Source organism: Struthio camelus, chromosome 6, assembly GCF_040807025.1.
Source record: "Struthio camelus isolate bStrCam1 chromosome 6, bStrCam1.hap1, whole genome shotgun sequence".
NCBI classification, from domain to species: domain Eukaryota; kingdom Metazoa; phylum Chordata; class Aves; order Struthioniformes; family Struthionidae; genus Struthio; species Struthio camelus.
In genome coordinates, this window is record NC_090947.1 from 28,343,456 (window position 1) to 28,369,174 (window position 25,719).

General features: G+C 64.8%; 1 protein-coding gene across 2 annotated transcripts; it reads right to left on the minus strand.

Moving 5' to 3' along the window:
* Positions 1–909: 909 nt before the first annotated feature.
* Positions 910–17,075, minus strand: WNT6 (Wnt family member 6). 2 transcript variants are annotated; one of them, XM_068949605.1, is made up of 4 exons: positions 16,864–17,075; positions 6,111–6,331; positions 1,999–2,300; positions 910–1,646 (listed from the first exon to the last, which is right to left on the minus strand). In XM_068949605.1, the coding sequence occupies exons 1-4, from the start codon at positions 16,938–16,940 to the stop codon at positions 1,185–1,187; spliced, it is 1,062 nt and encodes a 353-aa protein (XP_068805706.1). In that variant the 5' UTR covers positions 16,941–17,075; the 3' UTR covers positions 910–1,184. The 2 variants fall into 2 exon arrangements, with proteins under 2 accessions (XP_068805706.1, XP_068805707.1); XM_068949606.1 differs by having other exon boundaries at positions 6,111–6,326; positions 16,864–17,003.
* Between the last annotated feature and the right edge of the window lie 8,644 nt (positions 17,076–25,719).

The window sequence follows — 25,719 nt, forward strand, 5'->3', positions numbered from 1 at the left end:
CAGCCGTAAAGCTGCAGCTGACAGATTTAGAGGCTCCCGCCCCGGCGCTCACCAGGCCAAGGTAGTCGTTCACCAGCGCCCTGCTTGCCCTGCCTTGCCCCGCTCGCTGGCTGAGGCGGGCGAGCAGGGACCCCGGGGGCTCTGCCCGTCCCCCGGGAGCGTGTGGCACCCCTCGCCACGGCAGTGCGGGCAGCGCCGTGAGCTTTGCCCCTGCCTCGTGGGCTTCCTGCTGCTGCGAGCCCCCTGCTCGCCCAGGAGGGGCAGGGGCTGATCAGGTTACGGAGACATGCCTGGCGCAGTGCCGGCCAGGTGAGGCTGCACGCGGCCTGCGGCATGCCAGCCAAATGCCTCGCATGCCACCAACCCAGGCAGTGCCAACGCCGCACAGCGCTTCTCCGTGCCCAGCCCCAGGGCAGGAGCTGCCACGAAAGCGGCTGAAGGTAGAGAGGAAAAAAATACAGGAGATGTTTGAGAAACTCACAGCAAGGCGGCCAGCAATACCTCCTGCCCGGAGGCGCGTGGAGGGGGCTGCAGACCGCAGGAGGTTGTTCGCCGCGGCTATCCCGAGTCTGGTGGAGCTGGGACACAAACCAGCATCTCCAAGTGAGGGTGCCCATGGATGCAGGGAGGAGAGCACCAGCTCGGCATGGGGGCTGCGGAGCAGGGCAGGAGAGCACCTGGCCTCATCCAGCACGCTTCTGGGCCACGCGGGTCTAAAACCATGGAGAAGAGCAGGCAGTGGATGAGAAACGAGCCAGGCTCTGTTGCACATCCAAGCATGGCCAGCACGAACAGGGGGCTGGAGGGAGCTGGACTTGCAGAAGGGGCTGGCTGGCTCTCTGGACAGTCCCGTGGCCGGTACGGCAGTCAGCGCTTCCCAGCCCTCCCCAGCAAGCGCTGCGGGACACTGGGTTTAAATAGCTTTATTAGTGGAAGCTCTGCCTCCGCAGTCCCCACCGCAGGGGCCGTGGGGATGCCAGGCAGCCCCCAAGTGTCCCCTGGAGCACGAGGATTCACGGGGCAGAGAGCTGGGCTCCCCATACTGTCCCTGCCACCAGCCCAGCCTACCCTCCGGGGCGACCTGTCTGTGTCCTAGGGCCATGGCACAGCCCCGGTGCCCTCGGCATGGGGCTGAGGGCGGCCCCAAAAGCGTCCCTGGGGAGGCAGCGGCACGGCCAGGGCAGTCAGACGCAGAGGCTGAGCTCCTGGCGGACGGAGCACTTGCGGCACTGCACCACGCAGCACCAGTGGAAGCGGCACAGGCAGTTCTCCTCCAGCACCACGGTCTCGTCCCGGTGCCCTCGCCCGCAGCACAGCAGGTCGCAGCCGCTGGTGTCCATGGCCGTGCTGTTGCAGACGCGGCCCCGGGTGCCCAGCGAGCCCGTCTTGCGGTTGGCCGAGCAGAAGTCGGGCGAGTCGGCCGAGTAGATGAGGTCCTGCTTGTCGGGCGGTTTGATGTTGTCGCCCACAGGGATGAGGGTTTTCCCATCGTTGCCCCCCATCACCTTGAAGGCGCCGTTGAAGCGCTCCAGCAGGCGGTCGCCCACCTCGCGGAAATGGGGCATCTTCCGCCAGCAGGTCCGCAGGGTGCAGGAGCCTGACAGCCCGTGGCATTTGCACTCTGTCCTCATGTAGCTCCGCACCGCCTGGGGAGACACGGGGATGCTCAGCTCGGGGGTGTCCCCTCCGTGCATGTCCATCCCCTGCCCAGCACCCCCCATCCAAAACCCTCTGGCTCTTGGGTGCTGTCCCGCCTGGCCCAGGGGAGGGTGCAGGGGGGAGAAGGTTTTTCCAAAGCTCCTGCTTAAATATATTGGTCCATATTTCATCCAGAAAGCCGGCAGGGGACCCACCGTGGGTGCCTGTGCAGTGTATGGGGAGGGAGAGCTGCTTTGTCGGGGAGATACACGATGAGGCTGAGCTGGGTGGGAGGCTGGGGGAGGATGGAGGGATCCCTTTGCAGCCGCAGCGGAGGGCAGGGAGCAGAGGGGTCCTTACCAAGCGCCCGGCTTCATTGTTGTGCAGGTCAATTAGAGCCCGGATGTCATTTTTGCCTTTCTTGCTCTTGGCATCCATGAACTGCTGGGACTTCTCATAGCCAAACTGCACATCGTCCCCGCAGCCCCCCCACTCCCAGGCCGTGCCCTCGGTGCCTGGGCCAGCCGTGGGCGAGGGGGGAGCCCGGCTCCGCGTCAGCTCGCAGCCGCACTGCAGCAGTTCGCCCATGCTGCAGGCCTGCGTGATGGCGTGGCTCACCCCGGCCGCCGTGATGGCGTACACGAAGGCCGTCTCCCGGATATCTGCAGGGGAAACAGCAGGGCCAGGATGCGGGGTCAGCTCTGGCAAAGGCACTGCAAGCAAAGCAGCCCCCGCAGCTCCTTGGGTCTTCCCTCCTGCCCCTTCCCCTGCGCTAGATGCTGCTCACTGGCTGATGCACCCACCCCAGAGCTGGCTGCATGGGACACGGACTGTCTCTTGCAAGTAGGTTCGCGGGAGGGCACAATTTTGGGGACAGCCAGGCCGATCAATCAGTATGGTCTTCAGAGCTACCAGGAGGGCAACAAATCTCACGCCTCCCCCTGCAAGGACTGGTGCTGCCCCATAGGCAGGAGGGCAGCTTGGGGCACCTGTGGGGTAGGCAGAAAGGTCCTGGGTAGCTGGGTGGTACCCACTGCCCCCTCACTGTCACCCTATATCGTCCTCAAAGCTGTAAAAATCCCATCTCCAGCTGCAAGCTGGACCCCAGAGAGGAGAAAAGGGCAAGGGCACAGGAAGGCACCCTGTGGGTGCTGCTTGCCCCTCTCCGGGGTGCCAGCGATGAAGCAGTCCCGCCTGGTCTCCCCCCATACCCGCTTTGCCATGGGGTGATGCCTGCCCCCCCTCCCTCCGCCGGCACGGCCTCCACCCTGCAGGATTATTTATTATTAGTATTTGCTCCTGTCTCTCTCTGCTCCGGGACACAAATTCCAAGCATCCTTCCCCTGCCCGGACCTGCCGCTCGCAGCCGCAGCCAGCGGGGGATTCTGGCAATGGGAGCGTGGCGCCCTGCTCGGAGGGCTCCTGCGCTCCCCCCGTGCCAGGCGGGCTCCTGCCCACCCGAACGCCAGGGGTGGCCCAGGGTGGGGACCCGCGAAGGGTGTTTGTGGGGTGGGGACGGAGGGGGAGGTGGCAGGGCAGTGGCATGGCCCGCAGAGGGATGGGCTGGGGAGATGGGAGCCTTTGCAGCCCACGTAGGGACAGACAGAGAGGGGTAACACGGACGTCCAGCAAACATGGGCAATGAACGCGTGCAACAAGTAGGTTCGTGACTGTGTCTTCACACGTGTTGGAGCATGTGTGCACACACGTGTGCTCACTCCCTGTCCCCTAGAGCTTGCAAAAGAGGGGTGCATGGAAGGGTGTCCCCTGGCCCTGCGTGTCCCCAGCTCCTGCCACTCTGTCTCCAGACAGTGGGACACCGCGTGCCCAGGGACGTGTCCCAGCAGTGTGGCTGGGGAGTGCTGTGCCAGGCGTGATGGCAAAGACAGGCTGGAGCTGGAAGAACAGGGCTCTGGTCTGCAGAAGGGCTGCTGTTTCCCTGCCACATGCCCTGAAATGCACTCTGAGCTGGGGGGCTTCTGGGGGCAGGGGAGCTCCTGGGCATGCCTGGCGCGGGCTCCACACGGGTGCCTTTCCAGCAGGGCCATGCAGGCAGCGGGTGCCCCCCACCCCCAAAGCCACCGGTCCCGTGCAGGGCCAGCGGTGTCCTCTGTGGGTGACTGGAGCCAGCGGAGCTGCCCGTCCTGGCCAGCTAGCCTGGCTGCTCGGCTCGGAGCGGGCCTTGGTGGGTTTGCCGCTCCTCTGGCAGCTCCTGCAGGCACGTGGCTGCCCCCGAGCAAGCATTTCTGGGCATCCTGCGCCTAGCACACATGGGTGATGGGCAGCAGGAGAGAAGGGGGAACGGCTGTGACCACAGCACCACGGTGCACCATGGGGCCCGTCCAGCAGGGCCACATGGCAAGTGAACCGCAGAGGAGGAAGGCACGTCTTGGAGAGGGGTGCATGCCGTGATGCAGCACTTTGCAACCATCTGCCCTGCCCCATGCTCGCACGTGCAGATGGGACACTGCGCTGCGACGTGGGGTGGGACCAGCTCCCTACAAGGTGCCACGGCTGGAAACCAGGGCTCGCTGCAGCATCGTTGCTTGGAAGGAGGAGGCTGCTGAACAGGAGGTGCCAGGGCCGCGGGGACGCCCAGGATGGCTTGTGCAGAGCTAAAGCGAGGCTAGTGCCTGCCAACAGAGACGCTCTCAGCTTGAGGCAAGCTCTCTGCTTCTGTCGCCCACGGCACAGCCCCGAGGAGCTCCACACCTCCAGCCAGGCTTTCCCGCACTCAGCCTCTCCTCTCTCCTGGGAGAGGGCCAGGGGCTCCCAAATTCATCACCATTCCCAGGATACTGCTCATATCCATGACCCCAGCAGTGCTGCTGGGCCAAACAGAGCCTGGCAGCTCCTTCAGCTCCCCGCGCCCAATGTATCTGCGAGTCCTCCAACCCGAGCTTCCCTCCGGGTACCAGACAGTTCATCTGCCAGCATCACCCACTCGCCATCTGGTCTGGCCTTGGCAGCCTGGCACATCCCACTTCCAGCCTGGAGCCCTTCCTGGCACAGATCCCACCTGCCTCCCTGCCAGGACAGTGTTCAAACAGGTTGCTCGGGAGGCAGGACAGTCCCCCGTGTGCCCCTGGCTCTCTGCCCCAGGACTGAATACGTCTCCCTAGATCAGGGGGGGAACCCACAGCTGCAAATCAGCTCCTTAAACCAGCCCACCTCCCCCAGACGGGCCAGTTTCCTGGGGACAGGGGACTGCTGTGGTCGCGTGTCCCCACACACGGGACAGCGGAGGGTGGCCCCCCTCGAGCTCTCCGCGCGCCCCTGCCTCGGTGTGTGCGTTGCTGCCAGGGCCCAGGTGTGGCACGCTGCTCCCTCCCCGCTGGCGGGCAGCTCTTGGAGCAGATTCCCAGCTTGACAAAAAGGAGAAGCATCTCCGTGCGGCAGGGAGAGTTTCCTGGGGAGCTGCGCCTTGCCCCTGCTCTGCTCCCTGCCGATGCCTGCAGCTGGGGGGCACCCAGTACACCAGCACCTCTGAGCGAGCAAACCTCCCGCCAGTGGGACGCGACCACCCCGACCTCCTTGCAAGGCCTAAGGGCATATCTGCTCTGCTTTCGCCTGGCGAGTGCACCCAGCGCGGCCAGCTGGGAGAGGTGGTGGCAGACCGGGAACGTGGCCCCACCAGCTCTCCAAACAGAGGCAAGGGGCTTTGTGCATCCCCATCGACTTGCCTAGGGCCAGGCCAATGGATGCATGGGACCCTCTTGTCCCTCCCTGTCACTCAGCCCTTTCCCTTGGGCACGGGAAAGACATGCAGGGGTGACGTCCAGGTGTCCACCCTGGGGGGGTTCAGGGACCCCGGGCGAGCTCCCCTCCCCCTTGCTCCCTCCAAGGCCAGCACAAAGGGGATTTGAAGGGCCCGGGCACCCGTGGGGCGAGGGGCAGCTCCCAGCGGCTGCGCACTGCCTCCCACCCGGACCCCTTCCCCCAGTGCGCGCTGGGGTCCTGGGGGAGCAGTAAATCACTGCCAGACGAGGGTGCATTCTTGGGCTTTGTGAAGCCCTGCGCTGTCTGGGAGCATCGGTAATTGCTTCATTACAACACGGGGAGACATGTCCTGGCAGTAAAACCTCAGCATGACTGTGCCGTGGAGCACTAAGCAACCCCCTCTGCACGCACACACACACACACACACACACACACACACACACGCTCACCCCGAGGGGCTGAGCTGCCATCGAGCTCCCCGCCACGGATGTGCACACACACCCCCACCCCCCCACCCCTGCACGGCCAAGCGTGGACACACGGCCAAACAGCGGCCGTCGCGCCCCCGCTCCCGCGGCGAACGCGGCCCAGTGCAGCCTGCAGGCACGCGCACGCGCGACGCAGGCAGACGCACGCCAGGGCTCCGACCCGGGTGTCCCGGTGAGGTTCGCGGCCCCGTGCCTGGAGGCTGCGGTTCGCTTTTGCAGAGCTGCGAGGTTGGGAAAGCGGCGGGGCCGGGGCAGTGGCCTTACCCTGCTGCAGGATCTTGCCGAAGTACTTGCTGTGGCTGGTGCAGTTCCAGCGGCGGAAGCGGAACTGGTACTGGCACTCCCGCACGCCCAGCTTGGTGCCCTTGGCCACCTCCTGCACGATCTCCGGCTCCAGCTGGCACAGCTCCGCCTGCTTCCCCGCCAGCCGCTTCGTCTTGCGGCAGATGCTGTTGGGGTCCATGACCAGGGGGCTGCCCACTGCCCTGCAGGAGGGACAGCGAGCAGAGCAAAAGCAGCGCCGGGGCAGGGCCAGGCGCCCGGGCCACAACGGGGACACCCAGGGACGGAGGGGACTGCAGGGCAGCGCAGGCTCCGTGCTGAGTGTGGGTGCTGAGGAGCCAGGGACGGGTGTGCAGGGTGGGCAGGACAGGAGATGTGGGTGGCACCGGGGTGCCAGCACCCATGGGGACACTGCGCCCTGCCTAGCCAGGTGGGGAGCAGGGGAGGCACCCTACTACCGGAGCAGGGGCTGGTGGGCTGGGGGATGCCGCTGGCCTGGCTGCCGGCACGCTCCCTTCTGGGGAGATCCCGGGGGGCGATGGAGGTGCCCCCCGTGGGAGGTGGCAGAGATGCCCAGGGGCCGTGCTGGGGCAGCGATGACCTTGCACAGCCCCAGCACCGCAGCGTGACCGATACGGGGGTCGGCTCCTGCTCCCGGCGCCCCACCGGCATGGTGCCGCGCTGCGGGCTCAGGGCAGAGCCCCAGCCACAGGCTGCATTCCTGCACCGTCTCCCCCCACGCTGGGGGCGACGCGCTGCTTTTCCCCGTGGGAGCTGAGCCCAGTGACCTTGCCGGAGATAAAGCCCCTTGGCTGCGGGCCAGGTCCCTTCCCAGCTCCCATGCTCGCCTCCCCCTGCCCAGGCACCGGCCTCGGGGGACGGCGCTGCCGGCTGCCGGGTGCGCGAGCCGGAGGGATGCGCGCGGCATCGCCAGCCCTGCCGATCGCAGCGCAGGAGGACAAGCCTCGGCCTGGGCTCGCGCCAAAGGCAGCTCCCTGCCAGCACAGCTGTAGCGAGGTGCCTGGCTCTCCGGGCTAGGAGGCAAAGTCTGAGCACGACGCTGCTCTCCTGGCACGCCGCTGGCTACAGAAACTCCTGTACTTTCCCCACACGTTTAGCCTCGAGTGCCCTCCGAAGCGCAGCTCGCCCCAGCTGCGCGGCCGCCGGAGCCCGCAGGCTCCACTGCTGGGCACCGCGAGAGCCGCGGACGGGAGAGGGCAAGCACGTCGCGTGCCGCCTGCCTCCTGCCCGCACCGCTGTCCTGCAGCCCAGAGGCACCTTCAGCCAGCATGCAACCGTGGATGACCCAAATTTAGTATGCCCCCTCCAAGGGCTACAAGAAGGCTGCAGCCCACCTTTGATACTGCAGGACTTTTGCCTTGGCAAACTGGAGCGCCTTTGCCCGGAGACACTGCAAACCCCCAGCCTCTCCGTGCCCTGCCATGGAGCAGTACCGCTGGCCCAGCTTCCTAGAGCAGGGCGTGCTTTGCTGAGGATGCAGGACACCAGGGTCACCCAGGTTGAGACAGCAGGGCCAGAGCTGCCCACATGGATCTCATGTGCCGGCCCTGCTGCAGCCCTCTCTCCCCTCCCGGGATCCATGTCTCCCAAGGGTCCCCCAGGGACAGGCACCCCAGCTGCTCGCAGTCCCGCTCACGGGAGAGCACAGGGTGCTTTGCAGCTTCCAAACCCTGACAAGCCTTTAGAGTCTGGCCAAGCCCCAAAGGCTCGAAAATCACAAGATGAATCTCTGTATTTAAATATCTTCTGGGTTTCCTTTCCCTCTCTTGCAGCTGGGGTCTGGAGCTCTTTGGCTGTGTTTGGCACACAAGCCTGTAGGATTTTGCTTGCAAACCCCCCCAGCGTGCCACCCCCTCCTAGCTCAAGGACTTGCCAGGGCCCCCCTGCCCCATGCCAGGCTCCTGAGCCCAGACTGAGCAAACCCGTCCCTCACTCCCCTGCACCAGGAGCCATCTCTCAGCATCTGAGACAGGGAAAGCAGAGCTGGGGCCAGGCTGGGTTTTGCAAAGCTCCCATCTCCTCCCTGGGGCAGCGATGGAGTCCCATGGCCTTTCCCACCAGCACCGACCCCACACCAGGTCCCCTCCTGCAAGATGTGGGGCTGATGGAGAGTCTGGGGCTGGCTGGGGCTGGGCCATATCCAGCAGTCACAAGGGAGAAGGCACGGCTGGCTGGGACACGCTGCCACCAAGCCTTGTCACCGCGCACTCTGAGCCTCTCGCAGCGACGGCAGCCGGGGGACACGGGACAAGCACTGACGGGGGGTCGGGATGGGGAGATGCCGCTCGGAGGCTGCCTGCCTGCCAGCCCAGCACGCAGCTGCTGGACCCATCCTGCGAGCGGGGTTGGATTTGGGAAGGACGCGCCTGCAAGAAGAGCCCTTACCAGGGCGAAAGCATTTAAACAGCTCAGTCAGGAGATGCAGCCGGGAAAGGTGACCTCCAGCGGGGAAAGGGAGGCAAGCCGGCCCGAGCGCCGGGGAACGCACGCCTCCGTTCCCTCCCCGCGCTCAGCTCCCTCTCCCCGTGCCCGGGATGCTCACGCCTGCCCCATCCCACGAAGCCCGCCTCGGCATCCGAACCGGCGTCTCCAGCGCTGAGGGCGGCCGTCCCCTCCGTGGGGGCTCGCCCCCGCCGCGGTGCACCCGGGGGGCTCTGCCGGGGCCGCGCGCTCCCGAGGTCGGCCCCGGCGAGGTTCGGCTGGCTGATCCGGCGGGGTGGGCCAGAAAGGGGAGCCCGGATGGGACTTTTCATTAAGAGAGGACTCTTTGTACTCTTATAAAAACGACGAGCGAGCCCTCGGGCCGTCAGATCAAATGCTGAACTGCGGCTCACCCCGGCCTGCCGGATCAGATGGGCCGGCAGGACGGGAAACGCTCAGCCCCGGAGAGCCCGGGGGCTGGCGGGCGGCTCGCCGGCACCGCGCGGGCCCCCACCCACGGCCCGGGCGGCGCGGGGAGCCCGCCGGCCTCACTGGCGAGGCGTGGGGCCGGCTGCCTAAGTCCGGCGCAATATTAATTTCCGCTGGGCTCTGCTTTCTCGCGCGGGGAGGCTGCCGGGAGCCCGCGAGCTGTTTTGCTTTGTAGGGTTGGGGGGGGGGAGACAAGGGCAAGAAAAATGCTGCCAAACTGCTACTGCTTTGGCAAGGGCTCCGGCGCGGGGCCCAGATCTGCCTGAGCTTGTCCTGCTCCAAGGCCTCCCGCATCTACAATTAAGGTGCCCCACCTCTGCCGCCGGGCTCTCCTCCCCCTGGCCTGCTCGGGGAACCGGGTCGCCAGCGTGGCCCCCCAGCCCGCCCGGGCACCCGGCCGCAGCGCCTCTGCCCCCAGCCGCCATCGCCCTTGCGGTCTCTCGCGGCAGCCCGCCGGCCTGCCCCGGGCTGCCAGGCTCTCCGAAATGAGGCTGCCGCGGGTGCGCGGGCGGTCGCAGCGTGCTGGGTCGCTGCCCCATCTCCCTCTCCCCCAAAGGAGCCGGGACGATGAGCCCCACTTTCCGCAGTGGTTCGCAGGACCCGGCACTGAATCACCCCCCTTCCTGCCTGTTCCCCTTTGCTGGGAAAGCCATTGCCAAAAGGGGAAACTGAGGCACAGAAGAGGGCCTGGACCAGCCCTAAGGACTGCGCAGGGAAGGACAGGACCGGGAATGCTACCCGCAGCCCCGTCAACCTGCTGTCCCCAACCTTTGGGCTCCTGGAGCCGCAGACTGACCCCGGCCCTGGTGACGTACGGGAAATAAGATTCGCTCCCGTGCTGATGCAGTCCCTGCTCTCTGGATCTGGTCTGTGCTGTGACAGAGCTGGGAGCTCATAAGAGGCGTAATCACAGGCTTTTCCGGCTCAGCTCAGGGTCACAGAGCCTCCCAGTACATCCCAGCCTTAGTCCCCAGTCGAAATCACAGACCAAGGAGTCTGGCACAAATCCCCGTCTCCCCTTCGGACACCACGGATGGCGTGGAGCAGGGTTTCTTTTGGTCGCTGTCAGCAGTCTCAGTGCGACGGGAGCAGCTGGGGCCCCGGGCTGCCGGGAGCAGCCAGGGGAGGCAGGCAGAGCCAAGCAGCAAGGAAGAGGATGGTTGGCCTTCCCGAATGCCATGGGCACCTTAGGCAAGGCCAGGAAAGCAGATCTGCATGGGATGGGCCATGCAGGAGAGAGAGGGAGCCCAAGAGAAAGGTGGCAGGTCCCCTACAAGCCACAGCATCCGGCTCTCAGGGTGTGTTAAATCCTCCCAAAAGGAAGAAACGGCCGGGGGAAGGCTGCCCGTACACCTCTGCTTCGGCTCCTGGCAGCAGAGGTGCTAAGGTGCAATAATTTAGCTCTGCTTCCCTTCTCCCCACTCCTTGCTCCAAAGCCCATGTTCCCTGTGCCGCCATCCTTGCAGCAGGGTGGGACGAGGGGCAGCCACAGCTCAGCCCACTCGAACGGACAGGGTGTCTCTCTCTCGCTCGCCCTGCTGCCAGCTTGCGGGGACGGCCTCCAAAGCGGGAATCTCTCTTAGCAAGGAGGCTACTGTCAGGGTTTTGGGTTTTAGCGAGCAGGACAACATATTCTTCCTGCTCCTTGCATGAAAAAATGTCTTCTGTGATGCTGATGTTGTTTTCCCGGAAACTTCTGAGCAAGCAGCCCTGGAGGATAGAGCAGGAGCCGTCCCGTGGTGGCCAGGATCTGAGCTGTGGCCTGGGGACATCTCTGCAGATCTGCTCCAGAGGAGGAGAGATGTGCGCTAAGTCAGGGGGCGTCTCAGTCCCGACGGGCAACAGGGCCCCTGGCACTTGCAGAGGTGGGGCAGGAGAGGCGGTGGGAAGAGTCCTGCATGCAAGAAGGAAAGGGATGCAAGGGAGAGGTGGGGTGGCCGGAAGGATGCTCCCTGCCTGTCACCGTGCTCCCAGGCCTGTCAGCTGCCCGTGGCCAGAGCTGCCTGGAGGAGGGCTTGAGTTGTGCTGCACTGGCTCCCTGTGGGATTGGCTGCGCTTGTGCCTGCTGTGTGCTGCTGCCGGGGCTTTCCTGCATGGTGGGCGAACCCCACTCGCCTCGCAGCCGGCCTCCACGCAAGCCTCCGGGTGCCTCCACGATGGCGATGCAGGGGGCCAGGGTGCACAGCCACGCACCCCGAGCCCAAAGACACTTCTGCACCCTCATTCAGAGAGCCAAGAGCCACTGGACATGGGCCCCAGAGACGCGAGACCCCGGGGAGACATCACAGCACCTCCCGGCAGCCCCCCATAGCTAGGCGGTGGGAAACCCCACAGTCCCCATCCACACTGCCCTGCGGCCGGGCACGCGCTCAGGCTGCTCACAAGCCGCAAACCCAGTGACATCCCTGCGAGAAAACTGAGCCCTGCCTTCTTTGCCCCGTGCCTGCAGACATGCCCGTCTCTTTCCAAGATGTGCAAACGGGGTGAGGCGGAGGACATGCCATTTTGCCAATTCGAGTGCCGGCAGAGCACGGCTCCCCTTCATCCTGTGCCGGCGCGGCAGGTGCCCGAGCCCTCACCCGGGGAGGTGCGTGGGCACCACTGGAGGGGCGTTGCTAACCCGGGCAGCCGGATGTTGAAAGCGGAGCAGGAGGAACACAGGGGACTGAATGAGCAGCAAGTCACAGGCCTGGAGGGCACGGCCAGGGCTCAGCTGCCAGCAGCACCTGGGACACGGAGGGAGCTGCAAATCTCCATGGGGCTGGGGAGAACAGGGGGCCCCTGTTCCCTGCCCTCCTCAGAGGGACCAGGGGCATGGGGCAAGAAAGGGACGCATATCCTGAAAGCTGCCCAAAGGAAAGAGGCTTTTGCATGATGTGGCATCAACTCGTGGAGCTGCCTGCTGCAGGGTGACACTGAGACCGAGCTCCCCCAGCGCGGCCGTCCCAAAGCAGTGGAGACCCCGGGATAAGAAGAAAGGGGTCTAGCTGGGCTATCTGCCACTAGTGGACGCTGTGTCCTTCCTTCAATCACTGGGAGAGACTGAAGCTGGGTGGCATGAGAGCTGGCCCATGGGAATTGCTAAGCGTGGTGGCCACATATGACTGTAGGACCTGTGTGCCCATAAGCTCACCTGAGCAAATACTGAGGTGCTCTGCCCAGCACTCAGCACCCTCCTGCACAGGAAGGGGGCCTGGGAGGGGATTTGTAGGGGTGAAGCCCTCAAGCCCTCGAACTTGGTGCATGCACAGGGCACGCCTGGGCAACCTGGGACATCACCATAGGAAAGTGGGAGGGACTGGGAGCAGGGACAAGGGACAGCATGAGGGAGGACCACATAGGGGTGTTTTAGGTGAGCCAGAGGGGGAGAGAGAGAGCCAGGCCCTTCCCAATGACCAGCACCAAACAGGCAGCATCTAGAAATCCTCCTGAATTGGCTGGGAATTGGCCAGATCCCCTCATGGCCATTTTGGCTGGAGATGAGGGGAATGTTTTCTGCAAGGACAGTGGACCCTCTGATGCCCGCCCAGCAGGGGTGGGAGTCATGGTCAGGAAGACCAGGACCTCGAGCTCTGCAAGGTGCTCTTCTGCCTGCCATGGCCCACAGCCCGTCCCGCTGCTCCGCCCTAGGGCAGCCGGGATGAGGGCATGCCTGGGACAGCTGGGTGGTCCCAGGCCACCGGGCGCTGCAAGGAGACGTGGGCTGTGGCTGTGGCCATGGCCAGCGGGAGGCTGGAGCAAGCCTGGTGGGTGACTCATGATGCTCACCCCAAAGGCATGCCAAGCAGGGCTTTACAGCCCAGCAGCCTGTCCTTACAGGCTCGGTGGTGGGCTGCGGTCGCAGGTGTTGACCAGACCGGGAGTCCGCTGGCGCACGAAACCTGCGCCGGGGTGTGATGGGCTAGCCAGAGCGCCGCTGCAGGGCGGTCGTGGCCTGGGACCCTCTTTGCTCTCCCAAGCAGCGGCACAGCCGGCTCCCTAGCAAGAGAGAGCCCACGGGTGTCGGCAGGCAGGTCCTTCCCGAGACCTGCCTGCTGGATGGAGACGAGGCCGAGGTGAATGAGCGCTCGAGGAGCAGGGGCCTCTTCCGGGACGCTGCGGACACAGGTGAGAACGTGGGGCAGGTCAGAGACGCTGGGCGACGCACATCACCTGGGTGTATGTGTGGGAAGGGGACGTGGGCCAGGTGTCCCTGGCAGGGCTCCATCCCTCCAGGCCATGTCAGATCCACAGCTGGAGCTGAGCACTTCTCCCCTAGGACTGCTTCCCCCTTGCTCTAACACTGGAGCTCTTTCTTCCTCCTCCCGACCACCACAGCACTCAGTCGTGCACGGTGGTGTTAGGGAGAGCTGGTGGGCGCTCAGGCACTGGGAGAAGCTTGGCTTTCCTCCTTCCTTCTTGGTGCCCCATGTTCCTGCAAGGCTTGCAGCCCCTGGACGGAGTCAGGGGATTGTGCATGGTGTGACCCACCGGTGGCAGCAGTGGGGGAACTGGGCATGCATGTCTGTGCTGGCAGCATGTGAGCACAGCAGCGCACGGGACAGATGGTGAGCGTGGTGGGGACATGCCAGTGGGAACGCGTATGTGCACACCAGGGACCAGGCTCCTGTGCCAGCCACACATGACTCCACGCCTGTGCTGGTCAAGTGACCCCAAACACAAAACCGTCTCAGCTGAAACCCTGCTCAAATCCTGCCCTGGATCAACTTCTTTTTCCTTGGGGCTCCTGAAATGCAGGGTTTGCCAGCCCCATGTGCTTACATCATCCAGGCTAGATGGGAAGCTCAAAGTGGTCCCTACCTACCCTGTCTGGGGAGGAACTGCCACTGCATGGAGAGCCGCGTAGGAAAAGAGATGAAACAATGAAGAGGAGAAAGAAAGAGATCTTACAGGGACTGTGAGGGTGAGAGGGGCCTAATCCCTGCAGCCTGGCACTAACCAAGGGACCTGCAGCCACAAATGGCACACCTGCCCTGCTGGTGCTGAGCGTGACCAGCTTCACCTCTGAACAGAGCAGTCCGTGTGTCTGCCTGTCCCTCTGTCCTCTACCTTTTCTCAAACACAGGGACACTGGGGATATAGGCAGAGGGTAATTGCATCTTCGGACACCTGCCTGGAGACTGCTGCAATGAAGATGTTATTCCTTCAGCCTACAATGTCATCAGAGAAGCATGATGTCAGTCCTCTGACGTCACACCCAAACCAGAGTTCTTTTCCTCTGTAAATGCAAATGTCTTCCAGGATCCCAACCAGCAATTACCACCTGCAAAAGGCTAAGCCCTGCAGTCCCTGGCTGGAAACCATGCCCCACCGAGACCCAACCCTGCTGCGTGACTGACCTGGTGGCTGTCACCCAGCCCTGCCACTCACAGATCAGTTCCTTTGTCACCACTGTGGGGAAAGAAACCTCACAGAGCCTCCTGGGACAGATAGCCCTGTGGGTCCCCCCTCCACTGAACATCAAATACACCAGCAGATGGGGCAGAGGGAGGGAAAGAGCTTCCTTTCCTGCCTGGGGTCATGAGCCCACTTGGCTAAGCACCCATGGGTGCCTCCGCAGCCCCTTGCAACCCCAGGAGATGATGGAGACACAAAGGTGAAGGCATGATGCTGAGGTCCCCATGCATATGTAATAGGGACAGCAAGGAAGGTATAACACATAGCTGCACCCCAAACCCCTTGTCAACAAAAGCAAAGCCAACAGAGTCAGCTGCCAGCCCATCCTGGCCAAGGGGCTGGATACTGGGAGCAGGCGCATGGGAAGATGCCCATTTTGAAATGGCTCGAATGGCCGGGCACCACCTGGAGCTCTCTCCCTTGCACAGGAAGAGCTCCCTGGAAATGAGGGATGATCTCAGCCGGGGCGCAGAACCTGAGCTCTAAGTAGCAGGGGGAAGCGGCTCATGAGTCAGCTGGTCGCTCTCCACCAGGCCAGCAATGGTGCCTTCTCCTAGGACACCTGGCATATCCGTTTGGCGGTGCTGGCCAGCCTCATTGCACATCGCCTCCTCGAGGCTCGCTTGCTCCAGGCTCCAGAGCAAAGGATAGCGTGCGCTGCTGATTCCCTTGCAGTTGCTATACTGTTCGAGCACATTCAGGCACGCTGTTTGCAGCTGGGTTATTATTCTTAAATTAAGGATTTCTTTTCTTCTTCTTTTTTAAGGGAAGAAAAAACAAGTTTGACCCCTTGCCCTCCTCTGCCAAATCCTTCTAATCTCCCCAAGCCGGCGATGCCAGCACACGCACGGCATGGTCACAGCACCAACGTGACACATGTTTGGTGGCTGGATGTGGCTCTGAGCACCCAGAGCGGGGGGGTAGCGGTGCTCTCAGCACCCTGGCCATGCCAGTGCTGTCCACCCACCCCTGCATCAAAGGCAAAGCAAGCTCCGGGTTCATCCCTGCCCTCTCTGGCCATGCGGCAGGTAGCATCGCTGTCCCTAGAGCCAGCTGAGCATGGGGACATGCTGGGGTGTGGGGCATGAGCTTGAGGACTGCAGGATTGCTGGGAAGTTATGGATGAGGATGGGGCAAAGATAGCAAAGGTAGATCAAGAGACAGCCCCATACGCAAAGCAGCAGCCTGAGAATTAGCCAGGGAAAAAACACGAGTCTCTCAATATGAGGAAGGACCATGGCCCAGGATAGCTCAGGTATCCAGAGGCATGGGGTGGGGAGCAGAGGCACCCACCACCTGCACCCTGCCCTGGCCAGGGCTCCTGGTACCGTACACACGCTCTCGCTATCCCGTCCTCTGGCGAAATACCAGCGCGAGCCCCTCTCAGACCTGCGTTAACCCCTTCCCTGGCAACAAGCACAGCGCTTGAAGTCCCCAGCCAAACTCCCGACTGGCGTAAAGCTGACTGTAACGGCACTGATTTCTGCCCACCAAAGCCCCCCCGCTTCGCCCGGTGCCCCTGGAGCCGGGGCTGGTGAAGGGGATGGAGCTGCGGGATAAAGCACTGCTGGGCAGGCGGGGGAACGGGAGGGGAAAGGCTTACGGAGAGCTTTATTTTAGGGGTCAAAAGAGTGTGACAATGTGGAGACGAATAGCCTCAGATAATGAATGATAGCCCGGACGGCACGCCGGGGAGCTGGAATCTAAGCACTTAAAACCGGATAAAGACAGGCTGGGTGAAATTCTTAATAGATTTAAATAGTTCATGTTTCGACAGATACCTGGGCTTTCCAAGGCTGGGTCCCAGCTCTGCGCCTGTAATGAATCCCCCACCCCCTCCGGTATCCTGCAAAGCACCGTCTCTGCCTTTGATGAAGGCACCATTACAAACAGGGGATTTGTCCCCGCCAGGTCCAGGGGCACCACTCAGGAGGGGACACCATGGGGACCCTCAGGCTTTTAATTAAAGTTGACTTACTGGAGGGGTTTGGAGGCTCTGCTCCCCCTCCCTGCCCCACACATGCACAGACCTCAAAGGCTGCGGGTTTGGGGTGCAAGGACAGTGCCTGTAGCTCTCTCTGCAGGACCTGGGTGCCCCATACCCCGCCGGAGCTCTGCTGAGGACCAGCCTCGGTGCCCAGGTGTGTCTCCCCAGGTCCCCCCAAGGTCTCCAACGTGCTGAGTGTCCCTGGCCGTGTGTGAGCCCAGCTCAGGGCAAACCCCGACAGTGTGGGGCAAAGCCCTGAGCCCCAGCTGGCGCTACCCCAGCATGGGGCAGCGATCCCCACCACATGGGTCCCCCGATATAGGAGACTCAGTGAACCAAGCGGGAGCAGAGGGTCTGTCCCCGGAGAGCGAGGGTCCCCACGTGCCCTTCTCACACCCAGCCCCGAGATGTCCTACTCACCACCAGAGGCCGATGATGTTGGCGGGGCAGAGGAGGATGAAGAACAGCCCCAGCTGGGTCCGGGAGGAGGGCAACATCGTGCCAGGGGTGGGGAGCAGGTAAGGGAGCCGAGCCCCCTCCTCGCTTCCCCGAGGACAGCGGGGCAGGGGGCTGCTCGCCGGCCAGCGAGCCTGGCCGGTGCCCCCGGCGGGTGCGTGCCCGCTGCCTCCCTCCGCCAGGCCGCGGCCGGCGGGCACCCCGGCCGCCTGGGCTGGGCTGGGCTGGGCAGGCACCTCCGGCGGGCGGCTGGAGCGCGGCGCGGAGGCTGCTCCGGAGAAGGAGGAGGAGGGACAGGGCTGCGAAAGCATCTGCCTCCGACAGGGAAACCGGAGCCCGGGGGGACGGACAGGGCGGGCCGGGCGGGGGGACTTCTGGATGCCAAGCGGCAGCTCCGAGCGCGCAGCCGGCGACGCGGTTCTGCCGCCCGGCACGACGTGGGCACGCTGCTGGGCACGGGCTCCAGCACGGGGCGACGGCGGCTGCGGCCCCCTGCCTGGCCGTGCGTCCTGACACCGCGCTTGGCACAGCCCCGTCCGCCTGGGGGTCCCTGGCAGCGGGCCTGGCACAGCCCTGGGGGCCCTGAGCAGGGTCTGCCTTGCGCAGCCCTGTCGTGCCTGGTTTGGGGATCCTGGCACAGCCCCGGGGTGCCTGGTGGGGTCTACCTGCTGCAGCCCTGCCTGGCCCCCATCTCTAGCGGGGTCCGCCTGGCACAAGCCTGGCTCCGTGGCCATGGCTGCATGGAGCTTCGCTCGACCCCAGCCATCCCGGCTGGTCCCCACCTGGCTGCTCCCACTTCTCCTCTGCCTCCACCCCCGGAGCAGCCTCGTTGGGGTGGCCACGCACAAGCGGTCAGGCTGGCAAGGTTGGCAGTGCCCGGGGAGCCCAGCTAGCCCAACCTGGCACATCAGGCTGCCCTGGGGACACCAGAGAAGTGACCCCAGCCACCCGGCATTCCCCCAAGCATCTCCCCACTCCCAGCTTCACTCGTGCTCCTCTGGGGACATTTTCCCAGGGCAGCAGGAGACGCAGGAGGAGAGATGGGCGCGAGCCCCAGGAACAAATAGACAGGGAAAAGAGCAGGAGAGGAGTGCAGGGAGGGCCAGGCTGTTTTCGGTGATCTCATCTCAGGTGCAGCCAGGACCTAGGAGGGATCCCCAGCCCCCAGCGCGGGATCAAACCGCGCCTGGGAGCTGCCTGGGGCTGAGGGAAGCTGAGGGGCCTGGGAGGCATGTGGGGGCGATGTGCTGGAGCTGGGGGGCCGGAGACAGAAGGGACCAATGCTCCTAAGCTGCCTGCACCTATTTCTGCACCCTGAGCAGCAACAGGAGCGTTTTCCTTGGATTCAGCCCAGGGCCCTGGGTCTGCCCTTCCTCTCATGCTACAGGGTGCCCTGGCCTGGGCCCGTGACATACAGCAGAGCTCGAGGATGCAGCCCAAGGCCAGGGATCCCTCCATGCGGGGCTGGCACAGAGTCACCTGGGGGCCACGATGCACCTCCTGCCCCCACGGCTGCCACCCCACTGCTGTGCTCAGGGGAAAAGGGTCCCCTGGGGGAAATGGGGGGTCCAGCCACCAGCAATGGGCAAACCAGAGCATCCTCCCTGCCTGCGAGCTCACCCCTTCCCTCCAGCAGAGACCCGCCTCCATTCCCCTGCCTGGCAGGGTGCTGTTTCCCCCATCCCTTGCCCATCTCTGCAGCCTCTGGGCTGCCCAGCAGCGCTCCCTTGGCCCCATCACTGGCAACATCTTCTTCTTCCCCTGGGCACGTTTCCTCCCTGCAGCAGCATTTGGTGGTGAATAACGGTTTTTATCTGCGGCTTGGTGTCCTTCTCCTCTCCCATCCTGGGCACAGGAGGTGAGAGACTCCCACCGTCTCCGGAGGTTTCCCACCTGCTCCTACCCTGCCCTCCCAGACAAGATTTGGGATCCAAGTCCGTGCTCTTGACACGATGACCGGGGTGGAGCTGTCCTTGCCCCAGCCAGGCCCTGGCCGGTGCCAGCGCGGGGACACTAGGGCCTTTCCTGGGCTGGGCTGCAGCCTCGGGTCTGGTGCCTGGGGAACGCAGCTGGCGTTTCGCAGTCGCCTGCGCCCCACCTGCCCCAAGGGGCACCCGTGCCCAGGCCCCCCAGCGAGGCAGGTCCCCCCTCGCCCCGCGGAGGGGACGCCTGGGCCGAGGCCGGGGACACGCCGCCGCCGCCGCCGGCCCCTGCGGGCAGAGCGCTGAAACGTGAGGCTCATCCGCCGCGTTGCTGAAAGCGCCCGTTGTCCCCCCCGCGGCCCCGCGCGCCCCGGCCGCTCAGCCGGCTCCGCGCGGGCCGCCAAGGCAGCGCGGGCAGGTGAGAGCCCTTTATCTGATCTCCTAACGGCGGAAAAATCCCTTTGATTTCACCCCTGAAGAGGGGAGCGGGGAAGGAGGGGGAGCCGGGGCGAGCAGGTGCGTCTGGCACGCAGCGCGCAGCCCCGGCGCGAGCGGGAACGAGCCCCTCGCGAGGCCGGAGCGGTGCCGGCGGCCGTGGGGTCGGCACGCGCGCGGGAGACGGACCGACGGAGAGGGACGGGCAAAGGCCGGCTCCTCGCCGGCTCTCCGACAGAGGAGCCGAGCTGGGCTGCCCGAGGGATGCCCGGGTGCAGCACCCGCCTCCCGCTTAAGTAAAGATCCCCCTTCAGAGAGGGGAAACTGAGGCACGGCGCTGCCGAGAGCTGCCCGAGGAGCCTGGGGGCAGCCGCCTGCCCCGCGTGGCGCCGGGACCGGCCTCGCTGGCCCCGCTGCTGCAGAGAGACCCCGAGGGCCCCGTCCTTCAGGGGACGCGGCTGCGGCCGAGGAGCTGTCACCTTCGCCGCGGCGGAGCAGCCGCAGCCGATCCTTTGTCTCTGCCTTCCCTCGCCTCTCGCGGCTCAGCCGCCCCCCCCCATCCCACCCCGGCTTTTGTGTTATTACAAATTATAAAACAATTTTTTCCTGCCGTCCCGCATTCTTCTGCCTCCTGCAAGAATTTTAATGTATTTATTTTTGCTATCAGGGGAAAGCGCCGTGGTCCTCGGCCACCCCGGGGCAGCCCCGGCCCCGCTCGGCCACCGGTGGATATTAATGAGGGGGAGCACAGCGGGGACGCAGGCGCCCCTGCGGGGGTGGGGGGGGACGCGGGGGCCCGGGTGTCCTCCCAGCCGGGGCTGGCCGCAGAGCGCAGGGGGCGACAGGCTGGGCTGCGGGGTACCAGGGCCACCCGGGCGCCTGGGGCTGGCACGGGGCTCGCCCCGGCGGGGGCCGCGGCTGGCAAAATGGGGGCTTTTCGCACGGGTGCCAGGGCAGGGCCGGAGGGTGGGTGCGGTAGGGTCCCGGCCTGGAAAGCTGCAGGGGGGCCCCCCGTCTCGGGCTCTGGTCCTCGAGGGCAGGGCTCGGGGCGCCCCGGTGCGCCGGGCCGGCGGCAGCGCCGGGGCCGCGGCCGCCGCCTGGGGATGGCCCTCCGGCCGGAGCGGCGCGGACGCGGGGCGGAAGGGAACCGGACCCTTCGCGCTGCGGGGGGACGCGGCGACTTCCAAGCCAAACACCGCGGCGCTCAGCGGCCGCATACTTTCCCAGCGTCCCTCCCCTGCTCTGCTCCCGAGGACGCTGGCGATCCAACCCGGCTTGGCCCCATCTCCCGCTCCTGCAGTGAGGTCATCGCGCTGTGTTTGTGACATCCCGGCGTCTCCATGGCAGCGCGCTGTGATGTCATAAGCCCAGGGTTGCGACCTCACGGCAGGAGGAGAATGATCTTATTAAAACAACACGGTCCCCGGCGGCGGCGGCGGCCGGGGGACTCGGACGCGGGTGAGGGCGGCGGAGGGGCCGGGGCGGGCGGGGGTGACGGCGCGGCGGGGCCGGGCGCGGGGCCCCGGGCGGGAGACCTCCGCCAGCCGCGTCCGCCCCGAGGGAGCCCGCGGCCGGGCCGTGCTGAGCTGACGGCAAATTTGGAGATGGACCGCCCCCCCCTCCCAGCCGAGGGCTCGGGGCTCAGCCGTGGCGCTGCCCACCGCCGGGGGCCGGGCGCCTGGGGCCTTATCGGGGCGCAGAGCCCTTTCATGTCGGGCAGGCGGGCGGCGAGCGGAGCTGACGAGGACCTGTCCCCAGATCAGAGCGCCGCCCGGCGCTGACAGCGGCCGCGGGGCCGTTCTTAAATTAGACGGGTCCCCCGCCTCCCCCGCCGGCCCTCCCGCCGCCTCGGCCCCCGCTCCACGGCTGGCCCCGCGGGCGGCACGGAGCCGCAGCCGCGCAGCCCGCTGTGTCCCGTGGCACGCACGCACTCGCGTGTGCGCGCACACACACGCGTGCACACAGCACCTGCCGAGAAGGGACGATTGGCGGCCGGGGCTGAGCGATGCTGCAGGCCGTGGGGAGCGTGCAGGGAAGGGACCCAAAATGGTCCAAGCTGGGAAATTAGCCCTGGGCACCCATCAGCATGAAGGGAGAGTCTCGCAGCATCCCGGTGTGCCCAGCTCTGCCCCACCAGAGCTCCCAGCTGCTCGGGCAAAAGCAGGCCCCTGCCCTCCGTTAACAGCGTGTCCGGAGGGTGAGAACCGTGCCTGGCTCCTCACGCCTCAGGCAGGCAGCTCAGCCCTCGGGAACAGACAGGCCAACGACGGATAGATGGATGGATGGACGGATGGGAGGATGGATGGATGGGAGGATGGACAGATAGATGGGCAGGTGAATGGATGGGCGGGTATGTGTGGGGATGGATGGAAAGACGGATGTCTTTGTAGACGGATGGATGGGTGAGTGCATAGAAGGCTAAGTAGATGGATGGAGAGATGGGTGTGGGATAGAAAGAGGCATGCATGCGTGGATGGATGGATGGATGGATGGATGGCCTGAGCGCTCCTTAGCAAGCCCCTGTGGCTTTGGATGTCACTGCTCTTTCCCAACAATCTCAGTTTCATGAAACAGAAGTCATGGCCCAGCTCTGTCCTGCGAGGGAAGGAACAAAGTGAGGGCCTGACCTTGTCCTGCTTCAGCAGTCCGCAGCTACTGCTAATATAGGATCTGCTCTCCACTATCCAGGGTGGAAACCGAGGCACAGAGACCAGGGTGACCTGCCTGCAGCAAAGTGGAGCCAAAACCCTCCCAGCTTCACCCACTCCGGGCAAGCGCATTGCTGCGGCCAGTCGTGCTCCCTCCAGCTCCTCGAGCATTTGTCTGCCCAGCACGGGGAGCAGAGGACATCGGGCCGAGGGCCGAGCTGCGCAGTGATGGGGGTGGAAGGACACGTATTGCTTGGGCAGGCTGGGAGAGATGCTGCTGGGAGGGGGTGTCCTTGGGCCCCCGCGGGCTGTAAACATGATGTCATGTAGCAGTGTACACAGCCTGCTCTGTGCGCGGGTCCCCGAATGGGCTTTACAAGTCCTGCGTAGGAGGCATCAATTGTGGCCCACAGCCAAGGGAACTGGAGTTGGGAGATAAAATCAGGTTTGCTTTGGGCTGGAGCAAACAGCCGTTTGCAGCGGGAGTAAGGGAGAGCGGGAAGCGACCAGAGTGAGGGAGCCCCTCTCCAAACAGCCACCTCGGAAGGGCTGTTTGGAGCCGCAGGGAGCAGAGGCAGGGGGAAATGTCCCAGCCAAGCCAGACGCGGGTCTCCACGCTCCCGTCTCGACTCCAGGACCAGGCTGGCCAAGAGTGGGGTCAGCTCCCTCTGTGCCTACTTGACTCAGAATAACTCCGTAGCCACTTGAAGTCACTAATCAGCCTGGCCCACTTGAGAGCAGCCCGGGGCTGCCTCCCGTCCCCGCGATAACAAGCCGCCTGCGCTCCGGGGCCAGCACCTCCGAGCCAGCTCCAGCACCCGGTTCCTGCCTTGGACAAAGGCCCCGGACCTCCAGGGTACCGTGGGGCATGAAATGGGGAGGACCAGAGCAGGGCACACTGCTGAGACCTTGCGCTATCCCCCAGCCCTTGCCCAGGTCCGGATGGGTCTTCCCTGCCAGGTGAAGGGAAATGCAGGGATGGGGACCTATGAGGCCAGGGCAGCTCGTGGAGAAGGGCAAGAGGATGCCTTCTGGGACAGAGGAGAGCAGCCAACCCTGGGCCTGGGATCTGCCCCTGCCTCCCCAGGTCTCCCCGTGACCCCCCCAGCCAGCAGTGCAGCCCCGCTGCTCTGCAATCGGAGGTCCCAGGGCTGCTGGTGACTCACGTGGTGACAGTGCAGTGACACACAGCTGCATGGCGTGAGGGGCCATCTCCAGTTACAGAGCTGAGGGCTGTTTACAGTCCTCAGGAGCCAAACCTCAGCCTTCTCACAGCCTGGGCTTTCCTGGGGGTGACTCAGGGGATGCCCTCCCATGGGACACCCTGTTCCCCCAGCTGTGGGAGAGTGGGGTTGGGGGGGGGGGTGCACATGCAGCCCTGGGAAATGTTTCCAGCTCCTGGGTGACACTGTACAAGTCACGTAAAGAGGTTGTTGCTCTGTCCCCAGCAGCCACATTTCAAGCAGCGAGTGCTCATTGGGGTGAGGGTCTCCCTTGCAGTAATGTGGAGCAGTGGGGGCTCAGTTGCCCTAAAAAGGGACCAGAGGGGCTCCTGCTGTGCCTCTGTTCTGGCTCTGCCTCCACAGGTCCCATCCAGTGAGGGGCCACCACTACCTCCGGTTCTCTGTCCCCTGGGTAAACACAGTGATCACTCTCCTGCCCCTGCCTACTTCCAGCCCAGCTGGAGCCTGGGATGTCCCTGCACCCTGGGGTCCCAGCTGGCAGCCTTGCTCCAAGGTCGCCCTGCTCAGGCTGTCCCTGCTGGTCCCCACATCACTGCCAGCCTGAGCAGCAGCCCCTCTACCCATCCTGGAGAGACAAGGTCCCCAGGCTGCTGCAGCAGCTGATGAGCTGTCCTCGGAGCTGGAGATGCCCCAGGATCCCTGCGGCATCCTCCGGCTGGAGATGTGTCATGGCCCAGTCACTTCCTCTTGGAAGTCCCCGCCAGGCTCTTACGGGGCAGCCTGACTCACCACCCGTCTCCTTTCCCGCACAGCCTCCCCCACAGCTCTTATCAGCCCCGCTGGGCCGTCCCCGTTGCCCCTGCAGAGCCCCCCGGCCTCCCCTGCACAGGGACGGCCGCCCTCGCCACCCGCTCCCAGCGGGTGACTCACCCGCGCCGCCCAGGCTGGCTGACCCCCCAAGCGGGGCGCGCTCCCCGGGCAGAAGCGCAACCCTGGGAACATCTGCCGGCCTCGAGCGGGGTGGTCGTGACTCAGCCAGGCCCCAAGCCGCAGGGTGCGGGTGGGAACAGCGCGAGTGCACGGAGCAGCTTTGCTGGGGGGACACACGGGTGCTCGTGGAGGTGGTGCAGTGTGGGACCTGAGGTCCACGCTGCCCCGTCACCCCACCAGCTGTACAGCGTGGGGACACCCACTGGGCACCGGGGCCTGATCCTGCAGCCGGGAAGCCAGGGTTTGCAGAGGGCTCTGCACTGCTCCTGGCCTTTAACACCTCCCCTGCAGAGGTGCTGCTGTCTGAAATCACGGAGCACAGCCTAGTGGCTAGAGCAGGAAGGAGCCCGGACGCCTGGGTTCCTTCCTGTCTCCAGGCTTGGAGACAGGACTGGCCCTAGAAGCTACTTTATAGCTTTATTAAGTGCCTTGAGCCTCAGTCTTTGCCTCAGTTTTGCCATAGGCTGGGTGTGAGCTCTCTGTGGCCTGGGTTCAGCTTTCACAGCTGCCTGTGTCCACCTGGCTGGGTGTCCCTGAGAGGGCAGGATTTGGGGTCCCCCAAGCATTTGGGGTAGGCTGACTACACCATTTGCTCATATCTCATTCCTATTTGGAGAGGGGGTGCAACGGGGTGAAGCCCCCCCTCCGGCCCTTGGCCACCTCCGAGGTGAGCTGCCCCCACTGTTGGTGCAAGGCAGGGCAGGATGGGGCACCCAGCAGGAAACAGCAGCAAGGCCATTAGGAGGGGACCCAGGCGTCCTGGGAGAGCCCTCGGCAGGTTGGAGGCCAGCTCAGCCTGTCGAGCACTGGCTCTGCTCAGCTTTCCCTGCTTCAGGGGATGCCAGATCAGATCCCAGGACAGCTGTGTCCTGCCATGCTTCCAGGCTGGCTTTGGGGCTCTGTGCCCCTCCAGAAGCCCTTTGCCATGCATCTGCCTCAGCCAAACCTCCCAAACCATCCTCCCTGCAGAGAGGAGCACCTGAACCCCAGCCCATTGGCAGGGCGTCCAGTCCAGGCCATGAGCATACCAGCTCGGAGGGCATCAGCTCAGCAACAACACCAGGGTGAGAGCCAGGTCTTGGTGTGCAGCACGGGAATACCCTCCAGGGCCTATTTTAGTCCTCTGGGCCACATTCTGTGCACTGTGTTCATTTCCCTCCCGCCCCCCACAGCCCTCCAGGATGCCCCCAAGGGCTCCATGTACCCAACATCACCACGAGGCCCTTTGGCCCCACAGCCCTCAGCAGACAGGGCATGCCCTAGCTGGGCTAGGCCCTGGGTCTGCCCCTGAGGAGCAGGAGCATCCCACTGCACTGGGTCTCCCAGACCATCCAGATGGCATTTCCCAAGGGGCCTGAGCAAAACCCACTCTCCAGCAAGGGGAAATGCAGCCACAGCAGGCAGGGACAGGCTGAGGTGTACACAGCGCCGGGCAGCGAGAGACGCAGGGTGGTCTTTTCCCAGCAGGTGCTGCACAGGGGGACAGTGCTGAGACCCAGGCTGGGAACCCCTGAGCAGGGCTGGACGCCCCCCTTTCCTGCTGCCTCCAGGGTCGCGGCCCAGCCAGGGCAGCACAGGCTGCGGACCTGGCTGCGAATAGCCATGAGATGGCGTAAGGCACTCACACTTGTGTCCCAGCCT